Here is a 17,549-nt window from a genome sequence, read left to right on the forward strand (position 1 = left end):
GTCAGAGGATTGAGGGGTGTGAGGCTGGTGGGGACTGGTCTGGACTGGTGTGTGGCCAGGAGCTGGGGAGGAAGGCTGGGATTCAACTGTTTCTTAGGCTCATTACTTTCTGGGATATGATCGTGAATAATCGCTCAGCAGGGTGATGACCTGAGCAGTTAGGGAGAGGAGCGGCAGGGACCAGGACCCAGGTGGCGCCCAGAGTGGCCTCTGCCTCGGCTCCCAGCCTCAGCCAGCATCCGGCTTCTGCTTCCTGAGGATCCTGAGCTCTGGTCTCCATGTCAGTTATCTACTGCTGTGTAATGAATGGCCCCCAAATTTAGGAGCTAAAAACAAATCCAGGGACAGGCGTGGTGGTGCATGCTTGTAATCCCAGTCCTTAGGAAGCTGAGACAGGAGGATCGCAGGTTCGAGAACAGCCTCAGCAGTTTAGCCAGGCCTGCAGCAACCTAGTGAGATGTTTCCAAATAAGAAATAAAATTGTCCTGGGGGTACCGTTTGGAAGTAGAATGCCTCTGGGTTCAATTCCCAATACAGCGCATGCGCGCACACACACATACAGCAAAAAAAAAAAAAAAAAAAAAAAAAAAATTAGAAGTATTATTCTGTGAAGGTTCTGAGGGTCAGGAACACTTCAGTGTTCCATTGATCTGAACCGAGAGCTGGAAGAATTGGTTGCCCAAGTTCCTAGTGACAGCAGGAAGGATGAAAGTTAGAGTAGGAAACCCTACTGTCCCTTGAGAGAGGACCTGAGAAAGGTGACCAAGAATGTACAGGAGGCTTCCCTGGAGGGCGCTCAGTGAGGCAGCCTCCTGGGGCTGTGGCAGGTGCTGCCGGGCCAGGAACTGGAGGAGGCTGCCCCTCGCCCCGCACTGAACAGGAGCTGTGGGGAGCACGCAGCAGGCTGTGCTAGGATCGCCCAGGGATTTCTTCACCTGACTGCTGCTTGGGGGACTCACTAAGTGTCTGCTCACCCTGCAACAGGCAGGGCTACCCTGTACAGTCCTGCAGGCTGTGCACCGCCAAGGGTGCCAACATGGAGGGAGAGGGCGCTGGCATCGGCCCACACCCAGCTTGCCAAGGCACGCACCTGGCACAGGGCTGGGTCTGCCTGGAGAAAGGGACCCTCACCACTCCCACAGAGACTGCACGAGCCTGCGGTGTGTCATGGGCTGCTTTGCCCAGATGGTGGGCCTTTGTCTAATTTCACAAGATGCTGTGTGGTCCTTTGGGCCTGAAGCAGACACTGTTCTAGCTGCTGGGTGAAGGAGCTGAGCACGCTCCCTGTGCTCTTGAGCTCCGCTTGGAGGGGTACACCCTAAGTCAGTCAGCTGGAAAGTACCCAAGATGGCTTGGGACTGGGAACTGCAGAGATGGAGACACAGGTGCTGAAGAAGAGAACAGCGACGACCTAATGGCTGGTCAGGAAAGGCCTTTTAGAGGAGAGGGCCTTGAGTGGATTCCAGAGGATGGGCGGGATTCAGCCCGGCAAAGTGCCAGGGTGAGGGAGTGGTCCAGGCAGCCAGAGCTGCTTCCCGGGAGCTGTGGGAAACGGGGAATGTGCTGGGAGAAGAGCATCCTGGTCCCCAGTGTGCCCCTGCATCTACACTGCAGCTGGAGGCCCAGAGTGGACGCTTAGTTGTACTCTTTTGGTGGAACACGGTGTGTTACTGGTCAGCAAAAGGCTGAAAGCGGTGTGGGCGATTGAATGATGGAGCACCCATTCACTCCAGAGACCTTCAGGACCGACTCAGCAAACATTTATTAAGTCTCTACTGTTCACCAGGTGTGTGTGTGTGTGTGTGTGTGTGTGTGTGAGAGAGAGAGAGAGAGAGAGAGAGAGAGAGAGAGAGAGGGAGAGAGAGAGAATGCGCTCCAGGTGTCCAGGTGACCAAGGGGACAGTCCCCCATGGGAAGCAGTGAGGGCCTTCCAAACTCAGGCCCCATGGAAGCGGCTTTCTCAATCCCATGTTCTCCTGACCCCAAACAGCATGGGGTTGGGGCTGGGGGAGAGTGCCTGGGAGGGAGGGAGTTGCCACCCAGGGCGGGGGCACAGGGACAGCCGGAGGAGCCAGAAGCTGGCTGATGGACGTGACTGTGTGGCTGGGCGGGCAGTGCGTCCTGTGTGGCTGGCGATGCTCCTGAGCGGGGCTGAACGCCTGCTGCGGGGTCAGGAAAGCCTTGCTCACCACGGCTGAGTCACGGGCCTGAGCTGGGCCAGGACTAGGTGGAGAAGGTCCCCAGCCAAGGTCACACCTCAGGCTCCACCCCACTCCAGTGCCAGCCTCAGACACACAGAAGGCTGAGTGTGGGAGCCCCGAGGCCTCCACAGGGCTCTAGGCCTTAACCGTCTCCCTGCCTCTTCTGTGGTGTTCTGCTGAGAATCAGGTTGGCTCAAAGCGGGTCCCAAGGTGTTGCTGATAAAACAGAAGTGGTGCCTGCGTGTGCGTGTGCGTGGGGGGAGTGGCTGCTGAGGATTTGAGTCAGGGTGGCCTTTCCCCTTTTTTGAAATCTCCCTAGTTCTCTCAAAAAGTGCCCCACCCAGTCGCTTCAGGGGGTCTTGTGCAGCCCACCAGAACCACATCAGCACAGAAACCAGCTCCAGAGCCCCCCCTCACCTCACCCCTGGACCTGGGGGCTGGGAGGGGGCTGCCAGATCTCTCCAGGGAGTCCCAGGGCCCTGGGGGGTGGGGCCACAGGGCTGGGGACATTCCAGGCTTTGGGAACCTGATAGGAAATTTGATTCCAGCTTCTGGTAATAGGAGGGGGAAGCAAGTGGTGTGTGTGTGTGTGTGTGTGTGTGTGTGTGTGTGTGTACTCATGCATGGACTTTGTGTATTTGTACACGGCTGTATCCAAGGATCTGTGCTTGGCTGGGGGACTCCAAGGGTCTCCCATGACATCGTGTGTATTGGTGGCCTGGGTCAGAGGGTCTCCTTGGCAATGAGTGGGTGTGGGTTTTTTCTGTGGTACCCGGCAGTGTGCCTGAGGAGAGGCCCTGGGAGTGTGTGTGCGTGTGTAAGTGGTGTGTGCCTGTCCCTCTGTCGCGGGGAGCGCGTGTGACCGAGGCTCCCGGGCGCTGTCTGAGCCTGCCTGCCCCTGCGTGTGTAAGGGGAGAAGGCCCCCTATTCCTCGGCGGCGCTGGCACGGGGCCTGGGTCTGGGGTGCCTGAGCCCCTGGCGGGGTCCAGCGAGGGAGCTGGCCCCTGAGTCCCCGCTCCGCCCACCTCGCGCCCTCCCCGAGGGTCCGCAGCCCCGCGGTCGCTCCCCTCCGCCGCCGTCTGTCCCTCCTTCCTTCCCTCCCTCGGTCCCTCCTTCCCTCGGAGCGCGATTGCGGGCGGGAGTGGGAGGAGACTTCACAGAGTTTCCATTTCATACCTCGCGGCTAAAACTTTTCTTTCTGTGTCTCGCTTTCTTGCAGTGTGCAGCTTCTCGTGTCATCGGAAATGCCAGGCCAAGGTAAGGGGCCGGGGACTGGGCGGGCTGCAGGGGGCGGTGCCGCCCGCCCTCCGCCTCTCTTTGTTTATGCAAAGCCCGGGGAGCGGGCAGGTCAAGGTGAAGGCGCAGGCCGTCAGCGGGCGGGCTGGGGGGCCTGCAGCCCCGGCGGCTCTGGCCGAGGCCTCCTCCAAGGTGTTCCTGCAGTTCTGCAGGGGCAGCCGGGGCCAGCGGGGAGGGTTTCAATCACCCGTGGCCGGCGGCGCCCTAGGTGGCCCAGTTTGGCCAACTAAGAAAAGTGGGTGTCCACAGCCCTGGGGCCTGGAGGGGGCTGGGAAAGTGGGGGAGACGGGGATGGAGGCCAGGATCACGCTGGGTCTTGGAACCATGGAAGCTACTGTCCGCTCCTCTTTATTGGCCAGGCCCCATTTTGGGCATCGGTTTCTCCATTAATGCTTCCTGGCTGGTCTTGGTGGGAGAGGGAAACTGGGGAAGCAGCCTGGAGGGACGGCAGTGTGCTGGTTGCACAGGCCCGGACGAGGAGTGATGGGTCAGCTTGTGGCAGTAATAGGGTGAGGGGTATCAGGGTGGATGGTGAATTTGGGAAGGGGACTCCTGCTGGGAGGGCTCAACTCTGGCTGGGTGGACTTGCCTTCTTGGCCTTTTCCCATGCAGCCAGTGTCTGTCCGTCTGTCCCTTCTCCAGTCCTCACGTCCACCCTCCCTGCCCTTTTACCTACTTTTGCTGCCTGGACTTAACCTTTTAGAAAGGAACTTGGGAAGGGAAGGAGGAGGGGGCTACTTTCCGAAATAGCTGCGGGAAGCCCAGACGCCACGTCTGGTGGCCTGATGCCCTGCTTCGGATTGGCAGGGTGGCTTTGAGTAGCATGTGTGCCACTCTGCGCCTGTTCTGTCCTCGGGAACATGGGAATGCCAGCCTACCTCCTAAGGCTGTTCTGGGGATCACAGGAGATATAGTGTGTGTGACGTTTCCGGCCCAGTTCCTGACACACAGTAGGTGCTTAGAATGATGAGTCTGGCTGGCCGCTCTGGGGGTCCCAGCTGCCCCTGGGAGGAAGCTGATGACGCCCCAGGTCTGTCTGTGTGGGGTCTGGATCTGCACTCTCCTGGGAGAGCTCGCACAAGCCGTGTCTGCTCCTTCCTTGGGGCGGGGGCTCCCATCTGTGAGCTTCAGGTAGCTTGCTCATCTAGCTGAGGTGCCAAGGGCCTGTGGCTTGCAGTTCGGTGGGTACGGTGAGTTTTCTGCTCCTCTCCCTGTGTCCTGCTTTCTGGCTCCCTCAGCTTATCTATAGGTCAGGAGTTCCTGCTTCTCCCTTTGTCACCCTCCTCGTGCTGTTCATTTTAACAGTTTTCCCAGCCTTATTCTCAGAAGCGTTTGCTCCTCTCCGGTCTCCCCCGTTCCTACTGCCTTCCTGCATTTGCAGCTCTTAATAGCATTGGACAGCACTTTAGGCCGTAGAGAGCATTTCACATGCATTATGAGACTTTATTCTTTCGATTCCATCAGGGCATCAAACATAGGCTAAAAGATGGCCTTGTCTTACAGATGGGGAAGCCGAGACACCAAAAGTTAGAGTGAGCGCCCCAAGATCTCACAGGGTAGTTCCTCGCCGTGTGGCTGGGCCGTGGTGCCTCCTGCCAGTGGCCCTCGCTGCCCTGGCATCCTCTACCCAACCTCTCTTCCTCCTAGTGAGGTTCCATCTCTGGCTATCAGGAAGATACATGTAAAGAGCTGGGTGTGGTGGCGCACACTAGTAATCCCAGCATTTGGGAAGCTGAGACCAGAGGATCGCAGTTGGCGTTTCAGCAACTTAGTGATGCCCTTTGCAACTCAGTGAGACCCGGTTTCAAAATAGAGAATAAAAAAAAAAAATAGGACTGGGGGTGTAGCTCGGAGGTCGAATGCCCCTGGGTTCTATCCCCAGTACAGAAAAAATAAAAAAGATACACATAAAGAGAATTGGGGGACACATTACTGGCTTTCAGGGTCTGAGGAGGGGGGATAGATAGCCCAGAGAAGCCAGAAGGTGGCCCCGTGTGCATGGAGACAAAGGAAGGCCAAAGATGACTTGGGGGGGCAGCGCCTGTCCGGTGTCCCCAGCAGACCCCGGGGACATGATGCACCAGGCTGCAGCAACCCTGCTCTGCCCAGCCGAGGGGCTGGCAGTAGGGGAACCGAGGCCTCACAGGGCAGTGGCAGACAGATGGGCTTTGCATAGGATTTTCCTCTATAGGAAATGGGAACCACTGGTGACGCACTCTCCGCCCAGCTGGCAAGTTGCTCCCCGAAACCACAGCTTTCACTACTGTCCTGCCTCTCCGTCCTGCTGGGAGGCGATGGAGCCCCAGAATTCACAGCAGAGCTCTCTGCTCTAGATTTTACAACTCCATCGGCCCGGAGGTCATTTCAGCCACCTTTGCTTCTAATGGGACTCATTAAACGTGAAGCTTTTCCATGTGCAGGACACTGTTCTCTGTGAGAGAGACGAATGACCTTTGCCCTCACGGGGCTTACATTCTAATAGGAGAGCAGCAATACAGAGGCAGAGAGTTAAGAAAGAACTGAGCTGAGCTGGGCGGGGTGGCGCACACCTGTAATCCAGTCCTTGGGAGGCTGAGACGGGAAGATCACAGGCTCAAGGACAGTCTCAGCAATGCAGCGAGACTCTTAGCAACTTAGTGAGGCCCTGTCTCAAAACAAAAAAAAAAGAATGGGGCTGGTTGTGTAGCTCAGAGGTAGAATGCGCCAGGAGTCAGTGGCTAGGCTAGGCTAGCCCAGGAGAACTTCTTGGAAGAAGTGTTATGTGAGGTGGGACCCAGAAGAAGGCGAGGTGAGGGGAGGATAGAGCACATGCCCAGGTCCTAAGGTGAGAGGAGCTTGTGACTCTTGAAAGAAGGTGGCGTGGCTGGAGCTGTGCAGAGTGGAGAGCTCTGAGCCCAAGGGACGTGATCTGGTTCCTGCGACGAGACGGCCACCCTGGCCAGGGGCAGGCACCGGGCTTGGAGCAAGGGAGGGCCCGAGGCTGCCACGGGACAGGCCGGTGGCTTGGCCTGGGCACTGTGAGAAGGGGCTGGATGTGGGACGCCTTCTGAACCTGGAGCCTCGCTGCTGGGTGCGAGGCTGGGTGGGTGTGGGGAGGGCGCCGGCTCAAGGATGGCTCCCAGGTTCTTGGCCAGAGTGACTGGGGCACGTGGTTTCACTTACAGAGATAGATGACGTGTGTGAGAAACTTCGAGGAAGGCAGGCTCTGGGATTTCTGCTTTGCGTGCTCTCTTTCCCACAGTTCTCCCACACACTGGGGATTTCTTGCTGATATCGATCGCCGCCAATTCAGTGCACTCCGGCCTCCCTGTGAGTGACGGGCTTGTTCTTAATGCCTTAACATGTCACCTTCCAGATTTTTCCTGCAGTGTGAACCCTGGCTCTGCTGGGGCTGTATTTACACACAGAAGTATGATATAAAGAGTTACCCAAAGTTTTGCAGCTTAAAGCAGCAGTGAACATTTCTTCTTTCTTTTTCTTTTCTTTCTTTTTCTTTTTTTTTGGTACTAGAGTTTGAACCCTGGGCATTCTACCTCCAAGCTACACCTCCAACCCTATTTTATTTTCATTTTAAAACAGGTTCTCACTAAGTTGCTGAGAGTCTGGCTGTGATGCCAAGGCTAGTCTCAAACCTGTGATCCTCCTGTCTCAGCCTCCTAAGTACTGGGGTTAGAGGTGTTGACCACCATGGTTGACCAATAGTGAACTTTTCTCTTTCTTTCTTTCTTTCTTTCTTTCTTTCTTTCTTTCTTTCTTTCTTTCTTTCTTTCTTTCTCTCCTCCTCCTCCTCCTCCTCCTCCTCCTCCTCCTCCTCCTCCTCCTTCTTCTTCTTCGTACTGGGGATGGAATTCAAAGGCACTCTACCACTGAGCCATACCTCCAGCCTTGTTTTATTCTTTATTTTGAAAGAGAGTCCCACTAAGTTGCAAAGGGCCTCACTAACTAGCTTAGGCTGTTCATGACCTGTGATCCTTCTGTCTCAGTCTCCTGAATGCTGGGATTACAAGCATGTGCCGCCACTCCCGGCTAATAGTGAAGATTTTTGATGCAGTTTCTGAGGCTCAGGACTTTGGGAGGGGTGGAGCAGGGCTCTTGCCAGGGGCCTCTCATGGAGTGGCAGCAAAGGTATTAGTCGGACTCAGCCTTCTGAAGGCCTGACTGGGGCCAGAGTCCTCTCCCAAGGGGGTTCTTTCCTGCAGCTTGCTAGTTGGGGCTGGTTATTGGTCTGGCCACGTTGCACCGCTTTCCAGGGCTGTCCTCACAACATGGCCGGTTTCCCAAAAGACCCAGGCAGAGCTGCTGTGTCTTGTATCCCAGCCTTGGAAGGTACACACTGTTATTGGTGGTATGGTATCTTCCTGGTGTGCAAGTGGGTCCTATTCATTGTGGGAGGAGCCTTCACAAGGGCATGCCCACCATGAGGCAAGAGTCAATGGGACCTTCTTGGAGGCTGAGTGCCACACAAGCCCAGAGAGGGCTGTGAGTGGCGGGAAGGGCCGGGGTGTAGGCATCGGTCACCTGGGTTACACTCTGACCCCGCTGCTTGTAGCTCTGTGAGCTGGGCTGCAGCAGAGCAAGTACCCATTGACATGTAGTGGGCATCATCCTCCTTCCTTGGAACCATAGGTGAAGACGGAAAAGAGGGCAGGCATTCTGCTTGCATCAGCCTGAGAATGCTGGCGCTGGGGAGGGGCCTCCGTGCCTGGCTTGGTACCTGTGACAAATGTCTCGGCTAACACAAAAGAAGGCTGGGGATAGATCGCACTCCTAGGTTCTAGAATAATGCCTGGCCCATAGTAGAGGTGTCTGTGAAGGGAAAGAAGGGCAGAATAGAGACTGTTAAGACGGTTCCTATTTCAGGGATGAGGGGATGGATGAGACCGGGAAGGAAGGATCAGCAAAACTGCTAGTTTCCCTCTGAGGAGCTCTTGTCTCTGGACACAGACAGCGCTCCAAACAATAATTCTACTCATTTTTACATCTTTTTCTTTTTCGTATCGAGGATCAAACTCAGGTTCATTCTACCTCTGAACTATACCCCCAGCCCTTTTTATTTTCTCTTCTGAAAAGGGTCTTACTAGCTGGGTGTGGTGGTGCATGCTTATAATCCCAGTACTTAAAGCCAGGCATGGTGGCGCACGCTTGTAATCCCCGCGCTTGGGAGGCTGAGACAGGAGGATCGCACAGGTTCCAAGCCAGCCTCAGCTACTTAGTGAGGCTCTCAGCAACTTAGTGAGACCCTGTTTCCAAATAAAATATAAAAAATGGGTCTGGGAGTATAGCCCGGAGGTAGAAAGCCTCTGGGTTTCACCCCCAGTATCACCAAAAAAAAAATAATAATAATAATCCCAGTACTTGGGAGGCTTAGTCAGGAGGCTCACAGGTTTGAGGACAACCTCAGCAAGTAGTGAGACTCTCATCAACCTATAAAGTAGGGCTAGGCTGTAGCTCAGTAGTGGAATACCCTTGCCTTCCATCCTCACTACCAGTAAAAAGAAAGAAAGAAAGAAAGAAAGAAAGAAAGAAAGAAAGAAAGAAAGAAAGAAAGAAAAAGGTCTCAGTGTTGCTGAGGGTATTGCCCAGGCTGGCTGGGAATGTGTGACCCTCCTATCTTAGCCTCCCAAATACTGGGAGTACATACATGTGCCACCATACGTGGCTTTATATATATTTATTTCTAATTGGAGTATAACTCACATGCCATCAAGTACACAAAACTCAAACATATGGACTCATAATTTATATATATATAAATTATATATATATGAGCCAGATATATATAATATATATATATATATATATATATATATGAGCCAGATCTAGTGCTAGAACATTCTCAGCACTCCAGAAAGCAGACCTTCTGCTCCCCTCCAAGGCAGAATCCCCCAAAGGCAATTGCTGTACTTACACCAGTCATCAAAGAAAATTGCTTATCCTTGAACTTGATATAAATCAAATCATGCTGTGTATTCACGTTTGAGTCTGGCATCTTTCGCTTAACATTCTGCCTGGGAGGCTCATCTATGTTTTTGCAGGTTGCGTGGTCCATTCTTTTTTATCGCTCTGTTGTATTCCATTATGTGAATAAACCACACCTTGTTTATCCATTCTACTGTTGATTGACATTTGGGTTCCTTCCAGCTTGGGGCTGGTCATAAACAAACTTTGCTTTCAACATTTAATAACCTGCATCTACACAAAACCTTGTAATACATGGGATGTTTTCCTTCGTCTTACAGTGGGCAGTGGGCGGGGCCCTTGCTGGCCCTCATTCTGTAGGTCCAGCGTGGAGGCCAGGCGAGGGGAACGGCTGGGCCTGGGTCAGTGGTGCTTGGCACAGTGGGCTTTGCCATGAGTCTGGCTCTGCCCCGGGAGAAATTGTTGGTGTGCGAGTGAGAAGGGAAGAGAGAATGACAGCAAGTGAGAGAGACCGGAAAGAAGAAAGGGACCCAGCCGGGCCCTGGAATTCAGGTGAGTCCAGCAGGCCACTCCAGCTCTCACCTTGAACTCCTGAAGGAAGCAGATTCTAAGCCTGCCTCTGTCCCCACCTTGGCATCTAGAGTCCTTATCTGTCCTGGATTGTTTCTCTCCCAGGGGGGATATAAAAGGAATGGCCAGGACTGGCTTGCTTGCTTTTATTTGAGCACAACCCTTGCGGCACACACACCCAGCAGATTTCCTAATGTTTTGTTTTCTCTTCAGTCCCCGGCTCTCTGACCCCACAACCTCCAGATATGTTGTATTTATGTATTTGTTATTTTAAATCAGCTTTTAATTTTAGAATGGCTTTAGATTTGTAGAAAAGTTGCCAAGATAGTACAGAGAGTTCCCATTGGGCAAGGCCTGGGCTCCCCTAATCCCCAGATTCATTTTTAGGAAACACTGGTCTCATTCCTGATTTGCCTCTGGTTTTGAAATAGCAGTCGCTGTTGACTGCTCCTTCCAGAAGAATGTGCCTGGTCCCTTCCAGGTCGGATAGGAGTTAAGCGAAAGGTCCAGGCAGCTGGGCAGGCAGCAGCCCTGTGCCTTGGCCTGTCTCTGGGCAGCTCCTTCTCTCTCCTGGCTCCCGTCTCCGGCTCCTTCCTGCCCTCTTGCCAGCCCTGGCACTCCTGACCTACGAATGGTAGGGGCGGAGACTCGGTCTCCTCCCTCTGTATCCAAAGGGCTTAAATCTCATCCTTCAAGCTTGAAAGGAAAGGAAATCCCATAATTGACCCCCACCCCAGTGAGCTAACCATCACCTCTCCTGCTAGTCTCTCATAAACACACCTGCAGCCTTCCTGTACACTTGGGCGGGAGCTTGTATCCTCCTGCTACGAGGAAGAGCTGGCTGGGAGGGGGCGCCTGGCCTGGTGCAGTGTTTAAGCTCCTTGCCTTGGAGACAGACTGTTGAGTTTCAAGCGCTTGTTGGGTGACCTTGCAGGTCACCGGCCCCCTGAGCCCTCACCTGCACATGGCAATGATAGCAGCACCTAACCAAACCTATCAAGCAGGATTCCTGGCAGCACTGAGAATGGTAACATGATGGTAACTCGATTTAAGATGCCAAGCTCGACATTCCAGAAAGATGCTTTTACTGATTTACTCTATTTTATTCTTCCTACTTTCTCTTGTGGCATAAAAGGCAGGGAGAATCTGAGGCCCCAGCAGAGCTTGCTGAGGACGGTGGCGTCAAGACTAGATACTTGCACGGGTTTCTCCTCCTCTCTCTCCATCCTGTGGGACAACGCAGCGTGTCTTAGGCCTGTCTACTTTTTCATAGCACCTGAGAGCCTCCACCAGTGCTCTGAAAGTTTGTCTTATCTCCTGGATAAGTTAAAAATACTGATGTTAGCTGGGCGTGGTGATGCAGGCTTGTAATCCCAATACTTGAGAGGCCGAGACTGGAGGATCACAAGTTCAAAGTCGGCCTCAGCAATTTTTTTTTTCTTTAGTGGTACTGGGGTTCCTGGAAACCCTTCTACCTCTGGGCTCCACTCCCAGACCCATTTTTATACTTTTTAAATTTGAAAACAGGGTCTCTTAAGCCAGTGCGGCTGGCTTCGAACCTGCGCGATCCTCCTGTCTCCGCCTCCCAAGCGCGGGGAATACAAGCGTGCGCCACCACGCTCAGCCTGCCTCAGCAATTTAGTGAGGCTCTTAGCAACTTAGTAAGACCATGTTGACAAATAAAACAATAAATATATAGCTGCAGGCATACCCTGGAGGAAGAAGGCCTCTGGGTTCCATCCCTAGTATTAAAAAAAAAATACTGATGTTAAGCTGGGTATGATAGTGCATGCTTATAATCCCAGTACTTGGGAGGCCGAGACAGGAGGATAGCAGGTTCACAGCCATCCTCAACAGTTTAGGCCCTCTGCAAACTTAGTGAGACTCTCTGTCAATAAAATAAAACAAAATAGCCAGGCGTGGTGGCACACACTTGTAATCCCTGCGCTTGGGAGGCTGAGACAGGAGGATCGCACAGGTTCGAAGCCAGCCTCAGCTACTTAGTGAGGCTCTCAGCAACTTAGTGAGACCCTGTTTCCAAATAAAATAGAAAATAGGTCTGGGAGTATAGCCCGGAGGTACAAAGCCTTTGGGTTCCACCCCTAGTACCACCAAAAAATAAATAAATAAATAAAAAATAAAATAAAATAAAATAAAATAAAATAAAGTAGGGCTGGGGGTATAGCTCAGTGGTAGAATGGCCCTGGGTTCAATCCCCAGTAACCGATGCATAGACACACACACACACACACACCCCAAAACTGATGTATATTTGGACAGTTATATACACGTATAGTCCCAGTACTTGGGAGGCTGAATCAGGAGGATTGTAGGTTTGAGGTCAGCCTCAGAAACTTAGCTGAGGGTATAGCTCAGAGAGGCAGAGTGCCCCTGAGTTCAATTCCCAGCACACCCCCACCCCTAGTACTGCTGTCTCCGTCCTGCTATCCAGAGATGGTGGCTTGGGGTATGACCTAGGCGATGGGATTTTTTTTCTTTTTAGTGGTCAGCAGTGATGAGAGCATAAGATGATATAAGCACTCTTGCAGCAGTTGGGCTATTTCTTATAAAGTTCATTGTACACTGACCCTATGGCCTGGCAGTTCCACTCTGAGGTGTTTACAAAAGAGAAATGAAAATATGCTCTCAAAATGACGTGGACGCAAATATTCATTTGAGCTTTATTCACAAGAGCCCCAAACTAGAAAGAACCCAGTCTTCCACGACAGGTTAATGGATGAACAGATTGTGATGTAGTGGGACAGGGTAACACTAGTCAGCAATGAAAAAAATAAACTACCTTTGCCTAACTGTGTGGAGGCTCAGAGACATTGTGCTGAATGAAAGAAGCCAGACCAAGAAGGCTGCGCACATACGGCCGGGGTCCATTTTCTGAAAGTCTAGAAAAGGCAAGACCTCAGTGACCAGGAACTGGGGTAGTAGGAAGACTGACTGCATAGGGGTATGCAGGAAGGTTTTTGGGTAATAGAAATATTCCTTATCTTGATCATGGCAGTTATCTAGGTGTAAATACCTGTCCAAACTCATTGAAGTTTATTTGTAAAAGGATGCATTTTTATTACATGCATGTATATCTTTTTTTATTTTTATTTTTTGGTGGTACTGGGGTTCCTGGAAGCCCTTCTACCTCCGGGCTACACTCCCAGACCTCTTTTTACATTTTATATTTGGAAACAGGGTCTCCTAAGCCAGCGCGCGGCTGGCTTCGAACCTGCGCGATCCTCCTGTCTCTGCCTCCCAAGCGCGGGGATGACAAGCGTGCGCCACCACGCCCGGCAATGCATGTATATCTTAATAAAGTTTTATTTATTTATATATTTTTGATGATGGAGATTGGACCCAGAAGCATTCTACCCTCCAAGCTACACCCCAGCCCAATTTTATTTCTTTATTTGGAAACAGGGACTCACTAGGTTGCTAAGAGCCTCACCACATTGCTGAGGCTGGTTTTGAGCTTGTGATCCTCCTGTCTCAGCCTCCCAAGTACTAGGATCACAAATGTGTGCTGCCACGCCCGGCTGGGTTTATTTTTTATTTTTATTTTATTTTTTTGTGACACTGGGGATTAAACTCAGGAACATTCCAGCTCCAAGATATACCTCCAACCCTTTTTATTTTATTATTTGGAAACAAGGTCTCACTAAGTTATCGACAGCTTCACTAAGTTGCCGAGGCTCGCTTCAAACCTGTGATCTTCCTGTTTCAGTCTCTTAAGTACTAGGATTACAAGCACGTGCCACCACACCCGGCTAAGAATAAATAGGGCTGGGGATGTAGCTCAGGGGTAGAATGCTTCCATGCCCAATACCACAACAAATACATGAATAAAAAGTAAACAAATAAATAAAATGCCCAAACTACAGCACTTTATTGTCTCTCGGTTCCAGAGGCCGTGGATCCGGAGTGGAGGTGCCGGCAGGGTCTCGTCCTGAGCACTGTCGGGAGTGTTCACTCACTCAGATCTCCCCGCTGCTGCCGTGCTGGCAGTCTGGTTTCCCTTGGCTTGTGGACGCATCTCTCTGGTTCTCTGTCTTCCCGAGATGGTCCCTCTGTGTCTTCACGTCTTCTTCCCTCTCTGTTTGTCTCTGTCTCAGTTTCTATAAGGACTCATCATACTGGAGTGAGGTCCCTCATGATGTTATTTTAACTTGATTTCCTCTGAAAAGACACAAAGTGAAGTCATTTTTTTTTTAAATTTTATTTTATTGGTGCACTGTATTCATACATCATAGTGGGATACAAACTTTTGTAGACATACATGCACACATCGCCCAGTCAGCCCCCACCCGATCCCCACCCCATTCTCTCCCCATCCCTCCCTCCCATGCTTGGCTTAGTGGTTGACATCTAGTATTATAGCAATTTATCCAAAATTAAAAATGATAATCTCACATAACAGTTTCATTTGTCTGATACCAAGCTTTTGATGACTTAAAGATAACATTTCAATATTTCTTTTTGCTTTCTTTCTTACCAGAGAATATTTTTTTTAGGTGAAACTATCATATATTTATTTTTCAGAAAAAAATCTATCCTGATATGGAATATGGACTCTAGATACCCAAAACAATCTCGAAGCAAAAACAAAGCTAGAAGATGTATATTTTCTGATTTTAAGCCATATAAAGCTACAATAATTGAAACAGTGTAGTACTGTTCTAAAGGCAGATATATAGACCATTGGAGTTAAATACAAGCCTAGAGCTAACTTCTTCCCTATATTGTCAAGTTATTTTTGACAAGGTTTCCACGAAGATTTGGTGGTGGAAATAATAATCTTTTAACTAAATATTGTTGAAAAATAATAATTACATGGAATAGAATAAAATTGGACCCTTACCTAATCCCACATACAAGTATTAACTCAAACTAGATAGAAGACCTAAATATAAATCTTAAGACTATAAACTTTTAGGAGAAAATCTGGGTCATAAAACCTCACAACATTGAAATTGGCAGTGATTTCTTGGATATGATTACAATGGCACAGGCAACAGAAGAATATACAAACTCCCTAAAAAATAAAAGAAAATATTGTATATCCAAAGACAATGTAAACAGAGTTAAAAGTTACTAATAGAATTGGATAAAATATTTCCAAATGCTATATCTGAAGGTATATTAATATTCCAACTAGAAATCCTAAAAATTAACAACAATAAAGGCAAACAATACAATTTAGAGATAGGTAAAAGACTAACATAAATAATGAATCTCCACAGATAACCAATCTTAGTTGTCTGTTGGATGGAAGCTCTTGTTTCTCTGGTTCTGGTGAGTGTTACCTATTTCTTCTTTGTAGTTAATCTCTTTGAGTATTTTCTCTAGCGCTGGTTTTGAAGACATAAATTCCTTCAGTTTCTGTTTGTCATGGAAGCTTCTTATTTCTCCATCTAATTTGATAGAAAGTTTTGCTGGATAGGAAATTTTTGGCTGGAAGTTGTTTTCTTTCAGAGTTTGGAATATGTTACTCCAAGCCCTTCTGGCTCTCATGACTTGGTTTGGGAAGTCTGGAGTGATTCTAATTGGTTTGCCTCTGAATGTCACTTGGCCCTTTGTTTTTGTTGCCTTTAAGATTCTCTGCTTGGCTTCCACATTGGTCATTTTGACAATTATATGGCGTGGGGATCCTCTTCTCGGATCCTGTCTAAAGGGAGTTCTATAAGTTTCCTGGATCTGTGTATCAACCTCTTGCTCTATATTTGGAAAATTTTCTGCTATTACTTCCTTGAAGAGATTGTTGATCCCTTTGGTATCACTTTCTTTTCCCTCCTCTATTCCAATTATTCTTAGGTTAGCTCTCTTAAGATGGGCCCATATTTCTTCAATGTCAGATTCCTGCTGTTGGATATCTTTTTCTAGATTAGAAACTATGCATTCATTTTTGGATTGCTCATCTTCTAAGAGCGAGATTCTGTTCTCCATGTGGTCTAATCGGTTGTTTGTGCTTTGAATTGAGGCCTTTACTTCATTAATTGCATCCTTTATCTCTTTTTGGCTCTCTCTGAGTTCTTTTCGAAGCACCTCTATTATTTCTACAGTTATTTTCCTGATTTGATCTTCTAGAAATCTCTGATTTTCTGTTTTATCAGGTTCTGATGTTGTGGGGTTGTGCACATTCATTACTTCAGTGTTATTCCTCTTTCCCATGATTTCGGAGGTTTGTGCCTTCTCTGGGTTCTTCCCTTGGGTCACTATGGCTTCACTTAAGGTGCTCTGGATCTCGAGTCTGTATTATCTCAGACCCTACTACTTCTTTACTGGGTTGTATCACAGAGTCTCCGACCCAGGGAGTCGATAGAGGCTGCTTTAAACTATGGGGGGTGCCAGGTTGCACGCTCTCCTATGGTGTGATATCTCTGCCACCACCACTCCCTCACTGGGTCAAGTCCCAGGAGGCACAATACTGGGATTTCTCCTCTGTGGCCCGCAATTTGACTCACTGTTCTTGAGTACGTAGATGTAGCTGTACTGGACTCGGTGAATTCACTGCTGCTGCCGCCGCCGGTGGCAATATGGCGCCTCTGCCACGCCCTCGGCCATGAGGCTGGCGTATTTTTTCTTCTCTGGTTTTGATTTCCACTCTGAATCCCTGCAGCGTGTGCTGAGCTCAGCCACTGGGAGCTTTAAATGCTGTCTGCGCCGAAAGATCCCGCCTGGCTGTTCCGCATCGGCTCACCTCGGCTTGCTGTAGCCGTCCGCTGAGTTCGCCGCTGCCGCCGGCATTATGGCGCTGCTGCCGCGTCCTCGGGCGCGTGTGTCTTCTCTGTGGCCCTGAGCTCTGTTCTCAGTCCGCTTTCTCTCTGGAGCCTGGTGGTTTTTTTGTTTTTCTGGTGATGGTGTTTTCTGGCTATGAAAGGCGCTCTTTTTGTGGTAATGGAGATTGGTTGTTAGCGGGACTCTTAAGCCCCGCTTTTCTCGGTCGCCATCTTCCCGGAAGTCCAAAGTGAAGTCATATTCTGAGGTTCTAGGGCTTTGGACCTCAAGCATGTCTTTCTTGGAGGGCCCGATGGGGTGTAATTATCATTTGCCCAGCGTATCCATGCTGTATATGTTATGGTCCCGGTTGTCACTTAGGCTGTCATGGAAACCCCCTGCATGTATTCAGGCGGTCCTTATAGAGCAGCCTGAAGGCCACATCACTCACGTACTGGTGTCATCTTCCATCAGTACAAGGGTGAGCAGCAAAATAAGATGTTATGAAAAAGGGAGATACGTAATTCACATGACATTTATTACAATATATTATTATAATTGTTCTATTTCATAATTAGTTATTGCTGTCAATCTTATACTGTGCCTATTTCTTTTTGTGTGGTCTGGGTATTGGACCCAGGGACATTCTACCCTCTGAGCTATACCCTCAGCCCCATTTTAAAAATTAATTAATTAGCCGGGCGTGGTGGCGCACGCTTGTAATCCCCATGCATGGGAGGTGGAGACAGGAGGATCGTGCAGGTTCGAAGCCAGCCATGCTGGCTTAAGAGACCCTGTTTCCAAATTTTAAAAAAAAGTATAAAATAGGTCTGGGAGTGTAGCCCA

General features: G+C 50.0%; 1 protein-coding gene across 3 annotated transcripts in view; it reads left to right on the plus strand.

Annotated features, from left to right (window-relative positions):
• TNS1 (tensin 1) overlaps window positions 1–17,549 on the plus strand; it is a gene marked incomplete at both ends in the record, with an annotated part of 220,739 nt that overhangs the window by 56,892 nt on the left and 146,298 nt on the right. For all 3 annotated transcript variants that reach the window (XM_080688952.1, XM_080688953.1, XM_080688954.1), the window contains one exon: window positions 3,421–3,458. In XM_080688952.1, coding sequence (XP_080545078.1) covers window positions 3,421–3,458 — 38 coding nt within the window. The remainder of the gene's footprint in view (window positions 1–3,420; window positions 3,459–17,549) is intronic.

Source organism: Muscardinus avellanarius (assembly GCF_963383645.1).
Source record: "Muscardinus avellanarius genome assembly, chromosome: 2".
Taxonomy (NCBI): domain Eukaryota; kingdom Metazoa; phylum Chordata; class Mammalia; order Rodentia; family Gliridae; genus Muscardinus; species Muscardinus avellanarius.